Source organism: Sapajus apella, unplaced genomic scaffold (genome assembly GCF_009761245.1).
Source record: "Sapajus apella isolate SASKATOON/1434 unplaced genomic scaffold, GSC_monkey_1.0 scaffold6, whole genome shotgun sequence".
In the NCBI taxonomy this organism is placed as follows: domain Eukaryota; kingdom Metazoa; phylum Chordata; class Mammalia; order Primates; family Cebidae; genus Sapajus; species Sapajus apella.
In genome coordinates this window covers 63,441,077-63,453,892 of record NW_022436946.1, presented here as the reverse complement: position 1 = coordinate 63,453,892, position 12,816 = coordinate 63,441,077, and the positions used below count along the sequence as shown (strand labels likewise).

At 41.2% G+C, this 12,816-nt stretch overlaps 1 protein-coding gene across 2 annotated transcripts in view; it reads left to right on the top strand.

Annotated features, from left to right (window-relative positions):
• NT5E (5'-nucleotidase ecto) overlaps positions 1-12,816 on the top strand; it is a 46,406-nt gene that overhangs the window by 14,982 nt on the left and 18,608 nt on the right. For both annotated transcript variants that reach the window (XM_032275344.1, XM_032275342.1), the window contains exons 2-3: positions 2,768-2,990; positions 7,790-7,978. In XM_032275344.1, coding sequence (XP_032131235.1) covers positions 2,768-2,990; positions 7,790-7,978 — 412 coding nt within the window. The remainder of the gene's footprint in view (positions 1-2,767; positions 2,991-7,789; positions 7,979-12,816) is intronic.

The following is a 12,816-nucleotide window of genomic DNA, read 5'->3' as shown; positions in this document are numbered from 1 at the left end:
AAATGAGTGCAGTGATAGTACCATCCTCACAGCATGAAATCAGATTTTCTGTACTCTATACATACTCACTTTCCATGACGCGGGCATGTGGCAAGTGCTGACTCAATGTTGGTTCATTTCCTTAACTGCTTTTATTTTATTATTTATTCACTACCCTTCCAGAGGAAGCTGAAGTTTCAAAATGTGCCCTGGGTCACTATTGTGGAGCAGGAGGAACCAGGGAGGGAGCTAGCCCTGCCTTGTTTCCTCACACTTTATGGGATGGGTGTCAGGAATGAGGCTGGAGGGGAAGGCAAAACCAGATCCCCAAGAGCCTCGTGGGCCCTGCTTAGGGTGTTTGCTTCTATCATGAAGGCTGTGCTCTGTAGGGACTTACAGTGGAGAGTGCCAAGGTCTGGCTTGCAGTTGAGAAAGATCATTCTGGCAACAACATAAAGAATGGTTTAGCGAAAGAAACAAGGCTAGCTGGAAGCCCAGTTAGGAGACTGTGGTAGTCCAGGAGCACACTAAGCCAGCAACAATAGGTGGACGGAAACTAGGGCATTTAGGTAAGAGAGAGGGATGCCAGAGGAAGTTAGGGTGAGGGAGAAGGGAGAGGGCAGGACTCCACTGCACCGGGGTTTCTGACTTTATTGACCGGGTATATGGTGGCACCTTGGGCCAAAACAGTGAGTCACAGGGAAGAGGCTTTGAGCCTGGTAAGCTTGGGACATTGGGAGGAAATGACACATGGCAGTTGACACGTAGATCTAGAGGTCAGGAGATAGTCAGGGCTGGAGATTTTCATTTTAGAGTTGAACGTATGAGTGGGAATGAGATCATTTACTTAGTCCATCACACCACACTGAGCACCATGAATCAGGGGCTCCTCTCCCCATGGGGCAAGAGAGCTGAAAAGACAGTCAGAGTCACTACTTTCAGGGGGATCACGCTCAAGTTAGGATGGGGAGGTGGAGAAGGCATTAAACAAGTAAGTGAAAATTATAACTTCAGTTATTGCCAAGTGCTAGGAATATAATGTTGCTGTTAAACTGCAAAGTGGCTAAAAAGTTGGATAGTCTTTCTTGAAGAACTGTAGAAACATTAGTTAAAAACAAAAGGACTTTACCGTTAAGCAAGATAGTTATTGTACCGTAACAAGGGAGACTTGTTTCACATAGTGAAAAATCATAACGTTCTAATGATAGAAGGAAAAAATAATAATTACCCAAGCCTGCGAGAACCTTTAAGACCAGATCACCTTTTAAGAAGAAAGTTAATTAGATAACAGGAAGAGGTTAAAATGGGTAGGTCGGCAGAGATGGGGAAAAAGGTAGATTTAGAAATTCTGAATTTAGTAGGGGAGACAAGCATGTAGGAATGTAAACACATTGTGCTGCTTTCTCTACATAAACACATACATATGAGGATGTATACACAACCCTTGGAGGCATAGGTACTCAGTGAATGCCTGTGTGCCAGGCAGAGGGACAGCACTGAGCAGGAGAGGTGGCAGGGCCTGATGGCCCAGGAGCACTATATAGTCAGGAGACTGAGCTAAAAGAAAGACCCTGCTAGCATGCCATTACAGAGTGTGGAATGAGCAAGGAAGGAAGAGGGTGGGGCTGAAAGAGAGTACATGGGGCCCTTATTTAGGTGGAGGAGTCACCAGCTAGCACTTCATGCCTGTTCCTAGATGACTCACAAAGTGAAGCGAAACTGGATGTAGTATTTAGAAAGTTTGAGATTTGCTGGTTTAAGTACTAAGTTAGCAAACCAGCCTTGGCAGCCAGAGCAGGTAGGTAGGGGCCCAGAGGAGATGGGTGTATCTAGAAGGCCAATTTGTCCGTGGGGCCTCTGCGTGGACCCCGAACGCCCCCCGCCCTGGAATCACTCCGGGGAGCTGCATGATGACAGACAGTGGGTGGTTTTGTACCCAGCAGCCACTCCTCAACCAGTGAGAAATAGGAGAGAGCTAAGAAGGTAGGAAACAAGGATTGTTTGTCACTATCCCTGCTCCTCCTGAAGTCCCGTGCTGGGAGCAGGTTCAGATCCCACTGAAGGTCGTGTAATCATTTCACCATGGAGTTCTTTCCCAGATGTGAAACTGCTGGGACTGGAGCAAAGGGGTGCCCAGAGCTGACCGGAGGAGGAAGCCAGAGCCACACTGGGACATGTGGAGATGCTAGCTCCTGCCTGCTATTGAGGATCTTCATCTTCCCAGAAGAATTAGAGGACCACGGGAGTGCTTGGGAAGAAGCAATTGTGGGAACCTAGGTGAATGATGACCGAGGAGATGAAATGAGGAAGGAGGCCTCTGGTCTCTGCCAACTGTACATTTCAGGTTGCCTTTTGCTAAAGTCCTGTTGATGTTACTCATTCTCTCCAGCAGATCGTGGCTTGAATGGTGGGGTCTGAAATGTGGGTTTATGAGAGAAAAACAATATGGAAAAATCAGACAGAGGGTGGTAAATGTGAATATTTGAACCTGCCCCTGATCTGGGATGGTGGGACAGTGGGCCCCTGACCAGCTCTCCAGGTGATCCATACGTGCATTGGCGAACCACCTTCATTAGGTGGTGTGACACCTGTGTAGCAATTCTCAACCAGATGATGATCTGAATGTCCCTGGGCCTGACCCAGGTGAGGAGGACGCAAGATCATGGAATATGTCTCATAGAGCTTGGTCAGTTTCAGGAGACACTGGACTAGTGTAATGTTTTTGAAGTATACTTTCATTGAAAATTCCAAAGTACCTAATTCTTTTTCTCTTTTCCCTCTTATCTAGGCACTGGGAAATCATGAATTTGATAATGGTGTAGAAGGACTGATTGAGCCACTCCTCAAAGAGGCCAAATTTCCAATTCTGAGTGCAAACATTAAAGCAAAGGGGCCACTAGCATCTCAAATATCAGGACTTTATTTGCCATATAAAGTTCTTTCTGTTGGTGATGAAGTTGTGGGAATTGTTGGATACACTTCCAAAGAAACCCCTTTTCTCTCAAATCCAGGTATTTTCTACTTTTATAACACTGATTGCTTGAAAACAGATGTGCCAAATCACAGCTTGGCATTATAATTATGGACTGTAGATAAAAATCGGAACAACTGGGTAAACAGTGCACTTAGAATAACACTGATAAAAGCAATCTGGTAAATTCTAGGCTGTTGTTCCAAGGTACTTCTTAAAGAGATTTCCTCTTCTGCTCAATGAACTTCTTTGTTGACAAAAACAGTATCTTTGTCTAAATCAGTGCTTTCAAAATGGAAAGAGGAGACCATTTATAGCCAGTGCTAAACAGTACAGATTCATTTACTAGAGAATGAGAGCCTCAGAACTCACTGCCCTTCTCCTGTGGAGTCATGAGCCCAGAGCCGGGGTTTTACCTCAATTTACCTTATCGCTCCTTTTCTAGGATGATTATTTCATGTCCAGCCAACTCTCCTTTCTCGCTTTTCATTATTTATCTCATTTTAATGACATTCTTATATCTGACTTTCCGGGAAATATATATAGTGGTCTTATGATATATATGTACATATATAAATGTATGTATATACATTTATAGACATATACACACATGTGCATATAAATATATATAATCTTAAGACACACACGTATGCGTATATGACACATACACATACATACATATAAGACACGCACACATATATAATCTTAAGACCATTCAATAAACCATTTTGAGGCACTTTTATAAGAACACTTTTTGAAATACTTTGGCAATGGGAACAAAATGACATTTTCTTTAAATTATCCAAATTAAATGTCTTACCATATTTGAAGAAAAAAAGGGAAACTAGGAGCTAGCATTATCCAGAAACATGAGTTTTCATTAAGAACTAACTGATAAAGGACATGTAATTGACCATTCAAAAATACATGTTTATTGTTGTTGTTATTATAAAATAGGTCCAGGCCATTGGGAATAACAACAGAGAAGTCAGCTGTGCTTGCTGAGAGTAGCGAGCAGATCCTTCAGCTGGCATAGAGGCAGAGATGGAGGAAGGGTGGAGGGGCTGGGGCTGGTGTAGTCAGTGAGAAGAGTGAGAGGACTTGCTAAAGAACCCCCCCAATGCACTCTGGGGTCAGGTTGACTTGCTAAAGAACCTCCTTGATTCCTTGAGAGCTGTGTAAAACATCCTGGGGCACAGGACATTCCAGAAATGAGATCATGCTAGGATGTAGGCTCTATAAGGGCAGGGACCTCTGCTGTCTCACTACTGCCCGATGTGCTGTGCACAGTGCCTGCATATGATAAATACTCAGGAAGCATTGCTGGGATGAATACCTGAGAGCAGGAAGGTATAGGGGCCACAGTCACAGAATAGCAGATAGTTCCATTTCCTGGAGCATGGGTTCTGACTAGGAAAAGCTAGAAGGTTGGGTCAGGGCTTGATTGTAGGGCTGATAAGTTCAGGTGTGATTTGGAGGAAAACACCATCTCTTCTTTAAAAGGCACCCATAAGGAGGTAGGAGATGGGGGTGTTGGTGGAAAGGCATAGCAGCTCCAGATATCAAACTGCCCCAGCTGGAACTCTGACCAGCCCTTTACCATGCTGTAACAGAGAGGGGATCCAAAGTGACAATGATGTTTTCAGCAGCTGCTGGAAGAGAGGGCTGCATTTTGCAGGGACCAATGTGGGGGAAAGGGGTGAGGTGGAATAGAATGTTTCCAGGAGCAGCCCGGTATGGTGGCTCACATCTGTAATTCCAGCACTTTGGGAGGCCAAGAGGGCGGATCACAAGGTCAAGAGATTGAGACCATCCTGGCCAATATGGTGAATCCTTGTCTCTACTAAAAATACAAAAATTAGCCAGGTGTGGTGATGGGCGCCTGTAGTCCCAGCTACTCAGGAGGCTGAGGCAGGAGAATCACTTGAACCCAGGAGGCAGAGGTTGCAGTGAGCTGAGGAGATTGTGCAACTGCACTCCAACCTGGGCACAGAGGGAGACTCCATCTCAAAAAAAAAAAAAATGTTTCCAGGAGCACTGCTGCTTACAAGACCACAGACCCAGCAGCCTGGTGTAGGTTCTTCCTACAGTTCTTTGGCCCTAATCCAGCCCAGTTCTCTCCATCCTAGTGGCCTGGGCACCCACAGGGGTATAACTTGTATTCCTAGCACATTTAATCTAATTTATTTTAGCTAGATCATGAAATACCTGTATTATAATTTTCTTCATGACATCTTGAAATATAATCCATGCTTTATATATATGGGATGCCAAGTCCTGTTAGGTTTCTGATATAATAGGAATACATTCTTTTGTCCTCAGAGGCATTTCTCTAAATTTTTTGTTTCTTCTTGGGAGCCAAACCTCAAGCAGAAGATGGTAGGATGCTCTTGACATTCCATCATTCCCCTGATTACCTATGTGCCAGGCACTGTTTTAAGCACCAGGGATTCTGGCCCCTCAAAAACAAACAACAACAAAAAATGTTGCTCACTGGAGCTTACATGTTCAGTGGGGAAAATCAGTAAAAGAGTAAATGGTTTGGTGTGTCAGAAGGTGGTAAGGCTGTGGAGAAGAATTAAGCAGGAGGGGAATAGCAAGTGCAGCATGCGAGAAGATGCACCTTGTTGTTTCAAAGGGATGCTCAAGGAAAGGCTCACGTAGACGACAACATAGCACTGAGGGTGACAGGGAGCCCTGGGCTTTGGGGCAACCAACAAGAAGCAGATTGTCCTTGATGTTCTCATGATAGACAGTGTTGGCAAAACTACAAATCTTGATTTTTCAACATTGCCTATGAGTTACTGACAACCTTGCCAGTCCAACACACTTGTGAGCTGCTAATTATCAGGCTGTCAGTCTGGGGCCTCCCTGGCTATGATAGCCATGAATTATCTTCCATGATCATTTGCACTGGTGGAGTTGGATAATCTTAAGGATTCAGGAGTTCCTTGCTGAAGCACAGAGACATTCCTAAACACCATGGTGGAACAAAGGATGCACTTATAATAATCTTGTTACTCTTTGCATTAGTACTTTTCAAACTGGAGTTTGCAGAGTCCTGCATTTTGAAAGTTTTTAATGAGATGTCATTCTTCCCACCGCCCCCCAACACAGACATGACTTCAGGGCAGCATATCTGTATTTGCAGTCACATTCATGCCAGTCACAGCCGTAAAACTTCAAAGCTTGCCGAAGTGTGGCTGCAGAGCCGGTGGGAGGAACCAGTTGTCTTGCTGTATGCAGAGCACCCATATTGTGCAACCAGACCCACACTTGACAGTGGATACCAAAAGGCGATCATTTATTACCTCTTTGTGCAGGAATAAGCACCCAGGGAAAAATGTACATACTCCCAGTGCCAGCAACATTTAGATGAGGCCCCTGCTTAACACAGCTTAATAATGCTCTAATGCTGGCATTATTTATTTATTTGGATCAGCAGAGGTACTTCCACACTGGGGGAATAGGTCCATGAGAAGTAGCCCTCTAATAAAGGTTGAGGGTGATAACCTGGACACTGATCAGCACAGTCTCCTTGTTCTGAACCAGTCTGGGTGGACAAATTGGAGTTATTCTTTAGCGTGTCTCACGTACAAAACAGGAAATGGTGGACAGCAGCAGAGTTACTGGCCAAATAACCTGTACATAAAACCTGCTTGCTTTCCTGGGAAATCCTACTGGCTTCTACCATCCCCTTCTCATACCACAAAACATACTCTGCCTCCAAAAAAATCTACTGTTTCTCTAAAGCTAAAGTTGTGTAAAGAAGGGGTGCTTCAGAGAAACTGAGTCTTGGAATGAAATGCCATAGAGAAAAGTTTCTGTCTCCTGGTTTCCAGGGTTTCTTTTCAGTAGGGTGTATTGTACATCCCAACCTGAAAAGAATGAGGTAGATTTTATGGTGGGAATTATGTTTGGAAAGTGTCATGTGAAAAAGAACCCTTCTCATGGTGATGATGATCGTATGTTTGCTCTACTAAGACAAAGAATTCTCTTTTCAACCTAACTTTTCTGCACTGAAACAGAAAAGTTGTTTCAAGTTGACTGATTGCAATACTGTATATATTTTTTGAGACAGAGTCTCACTCTTGTTGCCCAGGCTGGAGTGCAGTAGTGCTATCTCGGCTCACTGCAGCCTCTGCCTCGAAGGTTCAAGAGATTCTCCTTCCTCAGTCTCCCAAGTAGCTGGTATGTGCCACCATGCCTGATTTTTATATTTTTAGTAGAGACAGGGTTTTGCCATTTTGCCTGGGCTGGTCTCAAACTCCTGGAAGCAAGTAATCTGCCTGCTTCAGTCTCCCAAAGTGCTGATATTATAAGCACGAGCCAGTGTGCCTGGCCTGCTGACATTAAAGTGAACAAGATAGGTTATCAACTGCCACATTAAAATAGGCATTCAAGGACTACTTCCTGACAGTTTTAAGTTTGAACACTGATTATCCGAAGTCTCCACCCAATGTTTTGGAGTTACTAATACTGTTTTGTATATCATGTTTATGTGCTCAGGTGTTTTCTGCACTGGTATTGTGGAAGTTGAGATTTACAACTATATAAAAACAAACAATATCTGAAGCTTCCTCACAGTTTGCAGCCGAGTTTGAGCAAAACAATATCCACAACCTTAAACTAATACAACATAAAGTGAATGTAATGAGGATATTGATTTGAATTTTTATTTACTTCTTAGGGGTTTTATATTTATTATATGTATTTTGGTTATACTAATTTTTGAGCTTTAGTAAATTAAGGTGTTTAACCTTTGCATGTTAGTATATATGATAAGTAATATAATAAAACTTGTTAATAAATATCAATTTTATTTATTTTGTTCCTTAGGAACAAATTTAGTGTTTGAAGATGAAATCACTGCATTACAACCTGAAGTAGATAAGTTAAAAGCTCTAAATGTGAACAAAATTATCGCACTGGGACATTCAGGTTTCGAAATGGATAAACTCATCGCGCAGAAAGTGAGGGGTGTGGACGTCGTAGTGGGAGGACACTCCAACACATTTCTTTACACAGGTAATTGTTTCAAAAGGACTGCACAGGTTAGTATGTCCAGATAACTACTTTGTCTCTTTTGCCTTTGTAACTGTTATTATTCTTTGTACTGCTATTTAATATGTAATGTACATTATATGATCTATAATGTATATGTAATAGATATTAAATGGGAACATGTGTAAATCTTACTCAGAAACCTTACTATTTATTTGATTTCATGACTATAAGTCAATTCCATGTATTTATGTATATAATATGCGACATAAAACATGTATAAAACATATATATATGTAAAACAAAAGACTATTGAGCCCCAACCAAAAGTCATTTATGATAGATTCTTATCAAAAAGCAACATGGCATATAAAAATTTTAAGCATTCACAAAATAATGTAAATAGAGCCTTTATAACTCAAGGTGGATTTGATTTGTAGGTTGCACAGGTAGCAGAAGCTGGAACTCGGAGTCCTAACTCAGCTGCAGGCTAGGAATATAAGTATCCTGGAAGCCACATGATTCTGGGTCCTCAGGAGAGCATGCCATCTCCCTACCTCCTACCTGACTGCCCCTACTCTTATTTTTCTCCCTTAGCTTGGTGTTAGGTAGTTTTCATTAGAATAACTGTTTTATGATTTTTTTCACTTTAAACCTATAATGTCCCCAGACTTTTGAATCTGGTTCCATGTTTCCCACTTTCCCCACCTTGCACTGCATAGATCTTTGAAGTATGCCCAAGGAAAGGAAGAAGAGGCTGGTAATTAGCTCCTCTATCAGCATTTGCAAAGAAGGTTTTGGTGTGGGAACAGCCCGCCCCTTGAAGAGGCTTCTGCTTCTAGCATCCTTATGTGGGCTGTCAAAGGCCATGCATTTTTATAAAAGCAAAACTCAAAAATGCCCCAAACAGTAAGTAGGAAATACCCAAAAATGTAAAAGGGGATTATCACTAAGAAAGTATTTTTATTTTCTATTACTTTGAAGTATTGTCAAATAATGAATGCATCGTACTTTTGCAATCAGAAAACAAGATATAAGTTATAAAAAGAAAAGAAACACAATATGGGGTCAAAAGTCCTCATACCTAAATCACCTGAATGACTTTGAGCAGGTCACTTAGGCTCTCTGAACCTGTTATCTTAGCTTCAAAATGGGGGATGATCATACTCAAAGTGCCACATTACTGTGAAAATTGTATGAGATGTAAAAATATGTGACAGCATTTTATAAACTATAAATAGCTATATTCTGGTATGCAGTGTTATGGAGGTTGCTTGCCCATAAAAATGGGCAATCAAAATGTCAATCAGAATCATAACTCACAAACTAAAATTGGCCTTCACTTAAGAAAATACCAGTATAAATGTGTGCTGATTCAATTCCTTCACAGATATTTTACTTCCTGATAAACAAATGCTAAAGAATAATTTCAAACCGAGTTAAACTGAGAGGTTGTAAAATCAATTCATGGGTGTTATGACCAGAAGCGCCTCTTTTTTTTTTTTTTTTTGACAGATAAGACTAAAATAGATTAGGCACTTAGATTAGTCATAAGAATGATAAATATTGTTCCATGTAAAAAGATGCATATAAGATGTTGAAAACAGCCGCAGGCACATAGCAGACAATCCATAAGTGTGATGAGGATGATGATGAGCACTGGACAGTGTTAGTATAGATAACATTGCAATCAAACAGCTTCAGCAACTCCATGAGGGTTAAATGAAGTGAAAGAGCCAACACTGCATTGGAGCAGGTCATTGGGAAGTTCTGGGTAGAGGTGAAGACTCAATGAAGTCCTTCTGACTCTACCACTAACTATGATGGGGTCCTTTCTAAGCCTGATTTCCCTCATCTGTGGAATGAAGGTGATAACAAGAGTAACTATTATAAAGGATCACTGTGACATATGAATGTATAGGTAAATGGCCTTAGCACAGGGCCTCGTATGTTAGCCGTTCTTATTTTAGTTATGTGCTGACTCAGTGGATAAGACCTGTGTAAAACCTTTCCCCAAACCTTAGCTTTTCTCTGAGGCAGGTCAGCACCCTTGGACACACAGTGGGAGCTAGATATGTCTCCTGCCCCCTTCTTCCTTTAGAATAATGCTTTCAAAATGTGTAAACTGTGACCCGTAGTAAGAAGAACACTTTAGACAGGGAGCCCAAACACACAAACATATATGTGTGTGTGCATTCCCATACAAACGCACAAAAGCATACACACATACAAGTGAAAGAAAACTTTCACAAAGCACCTGGAATGCACCCTGACTTTTGCGTTTTACTGTTTCCTTCTTTTAATGCCAGTTACCACTCATTAAATTGATTTTCTTATACTGTAGCTAATCCATGTTTCTAAAAACTCAGCTTTAAATGAGACATGGCCAAAATAATGCATGAACGCTCAAAGGAGTTTCACCCCTTCATTCAGATGTGAACATTCCTATGTTCCTCTTGGCCTGTCTTTACACCATCTTAATCAATGCTGTCTTAAAACAACTGGTCATTGATAGCCTGTGGTGCATGCCCACCAGTGAGTATATCCTGATAGACCTGAAAAGATTGGGTGACCACACCCAGCTTCCCATTATATCTGCAGCCTGTCCTTTATTCCCCTAACAGTACAGTCATGCCTTAGTATCTGTGGGGGTTGGTTCTAGGACTCTCTGTGGATATCAAAATCCATGGATACTCAAGTCCCTCAAATAAATGGTGTAGTATTTGCATATGACCTGTGCACATCCTCACATATACTTTAAGTCATCTCTAGATTACTTACAATACTTGATACAATGTAAATGACATACAAATCGCTGTCATACTGTATTGTTTAGGGAATAGTGACAAGAAAAAATATCTGTATATGTTTAGTACAGATAAAACCATCCTTTTTTAGAAAATATTTTTTGTTCATGGTTGGCTGAATCCAACAATGCAGAACCCACAGATAGAGACAGCCAACTGTAAGTAGATTTGCTAAGTAGATAAATTTAATTAATGATAAATGACTGGATCAAAGAAAGATTTCAGGATAAAAGTTAGAGTTTGCTTATCCGTAAATCTTGAAGTAGATAATTACAGTTTCTGAGAAAACCGAGGTAACCAAGACTTAGTCATTTATTTCACATTTCATGATTGCTTATCAAGATTAAAGTTGTTCTGATGAAAATCTTCACTTTTCATACTCATCATTTGGAGGAGTAAACTTAACAATTAAAGGTGGCTGGGCACAGCAGCTCATGCCTATAATCCTAGAATTTTGGAAGGCTAAGGGAGAAGAATCACTTGAGCCCAGGGGTTTGAGATCAGCCTGGGCAACATAGGGAGACCCCATATCCATATCTACAAAAACATTTTTAAAAATTAGCCAGGTGTAGGGGCACATGCCTGTAGTCTCACCTACTCAGGACGCTGAAGTGGGAGAATTGCTTGAATCTGGGGGGTTGAGGATGCAGTGAGCTATGATCACTATCACTCCACTGCACTTCAGTCTAAGTGAGAGAGTGAGACCCTCTGTCTCGAAAATAAAGAAAAAAAAAACATTTAAGGTAATTCCAGGGCACAATAGGGATGAGTCAATATTTGCCTGTTTAAATAAACTTTCCTGGCCTTAAAAAAAATAAAAATAAAAATAAAAAAAAATAAAAAAAAAACTCTGCCAAATCATTTTATGGAATTAGAATGACATTAAAATAATGAATCTGATAAATATGATTAGTTAATAAAAGCACAGTTAAAATAATACATCCCTTGAAATTTTAAATCTTACTAAGAATCATTTCAGCACACATAGTGTCCAATATACAAACACACCAGAAAGAAAACCTTTCCAAAGCTCATGGATTGTACCCTCATATTTTCCGTTCTGTTACTTGATTTTTTAAATGCTGGTTACCACCCACTACATTAATTTTACTGTATTGTAGCTTGCTCATATTTCTTTAGAACTCAGCTTCAAAGTTGGCATGACTAAAACAGTACATGAATGGATCCCTTCCAAATGTTGAAAGTTATTCCCATTTCTTTCCTTTCCAACTACTGTGCATATGCAGGTAAACCTAGCATTGCCAGAAGGGAACTTCCCTCTACGAGGCTTACAAAATGATAAAGTTACAAAGACAAGAGCTAAAATGCAAGTGCTTTCTCTAAAGAAGTTAAATTCTAGAGTCATGAACTGGTCCATGTTGCTTCCTTTAAAGAAAAAAGTAGTAAAATGAGTGCAGGTTGAAACCTGCAGCAGGTACACCAGGGGACCCTGTTCTCTGTGCTGTCCTTGAAGGGACTCCAAAGATGCTGTTTCTCTGTTTGCCTCCCAATATTTTAACTGAGGTTTGGATTCTGCAAATCAATCTGGCTAGCTATGGCCTTGGGTGAGTGTAAGCCCCAGTTTCTGTAGTCGCAAGGTAAACGGATTCAAATTGTTAATTCTGTCATCCCTCCCTTTCTAGCATCCTGTTAACTAGAACGTCATCCATGCATAGAGCCTGACAGCTTGCTTTTCAGGATTTGGGGAAATAAAAATAAAAAATTGGTAGACTACCTTATACTTTCCTTAGGCTACTGATATGAACTCAATTATTCCTCTAACTCCTTTGAGACCATCTGTCTCCCTCCTTATCACTGTCAGCTAATCACCTCCAAACAATGTCCCACATCACTGAAAATTTAGTACACAATTTCCTATCTTCTTCTCCACTCCAGCTCCTGCCTTCACATGACAGGGTGTCCACGTGGGTAGCTGAGCCAATACCCAAGGTTCAGAGTCCCTTGATCTCCTCAACTCAGTGACTGACACTTCCACTCCATTTCAGCGACTTTACTTCTGGGGCCACAGGCTGAGACTTGATCATCTCCAGAATT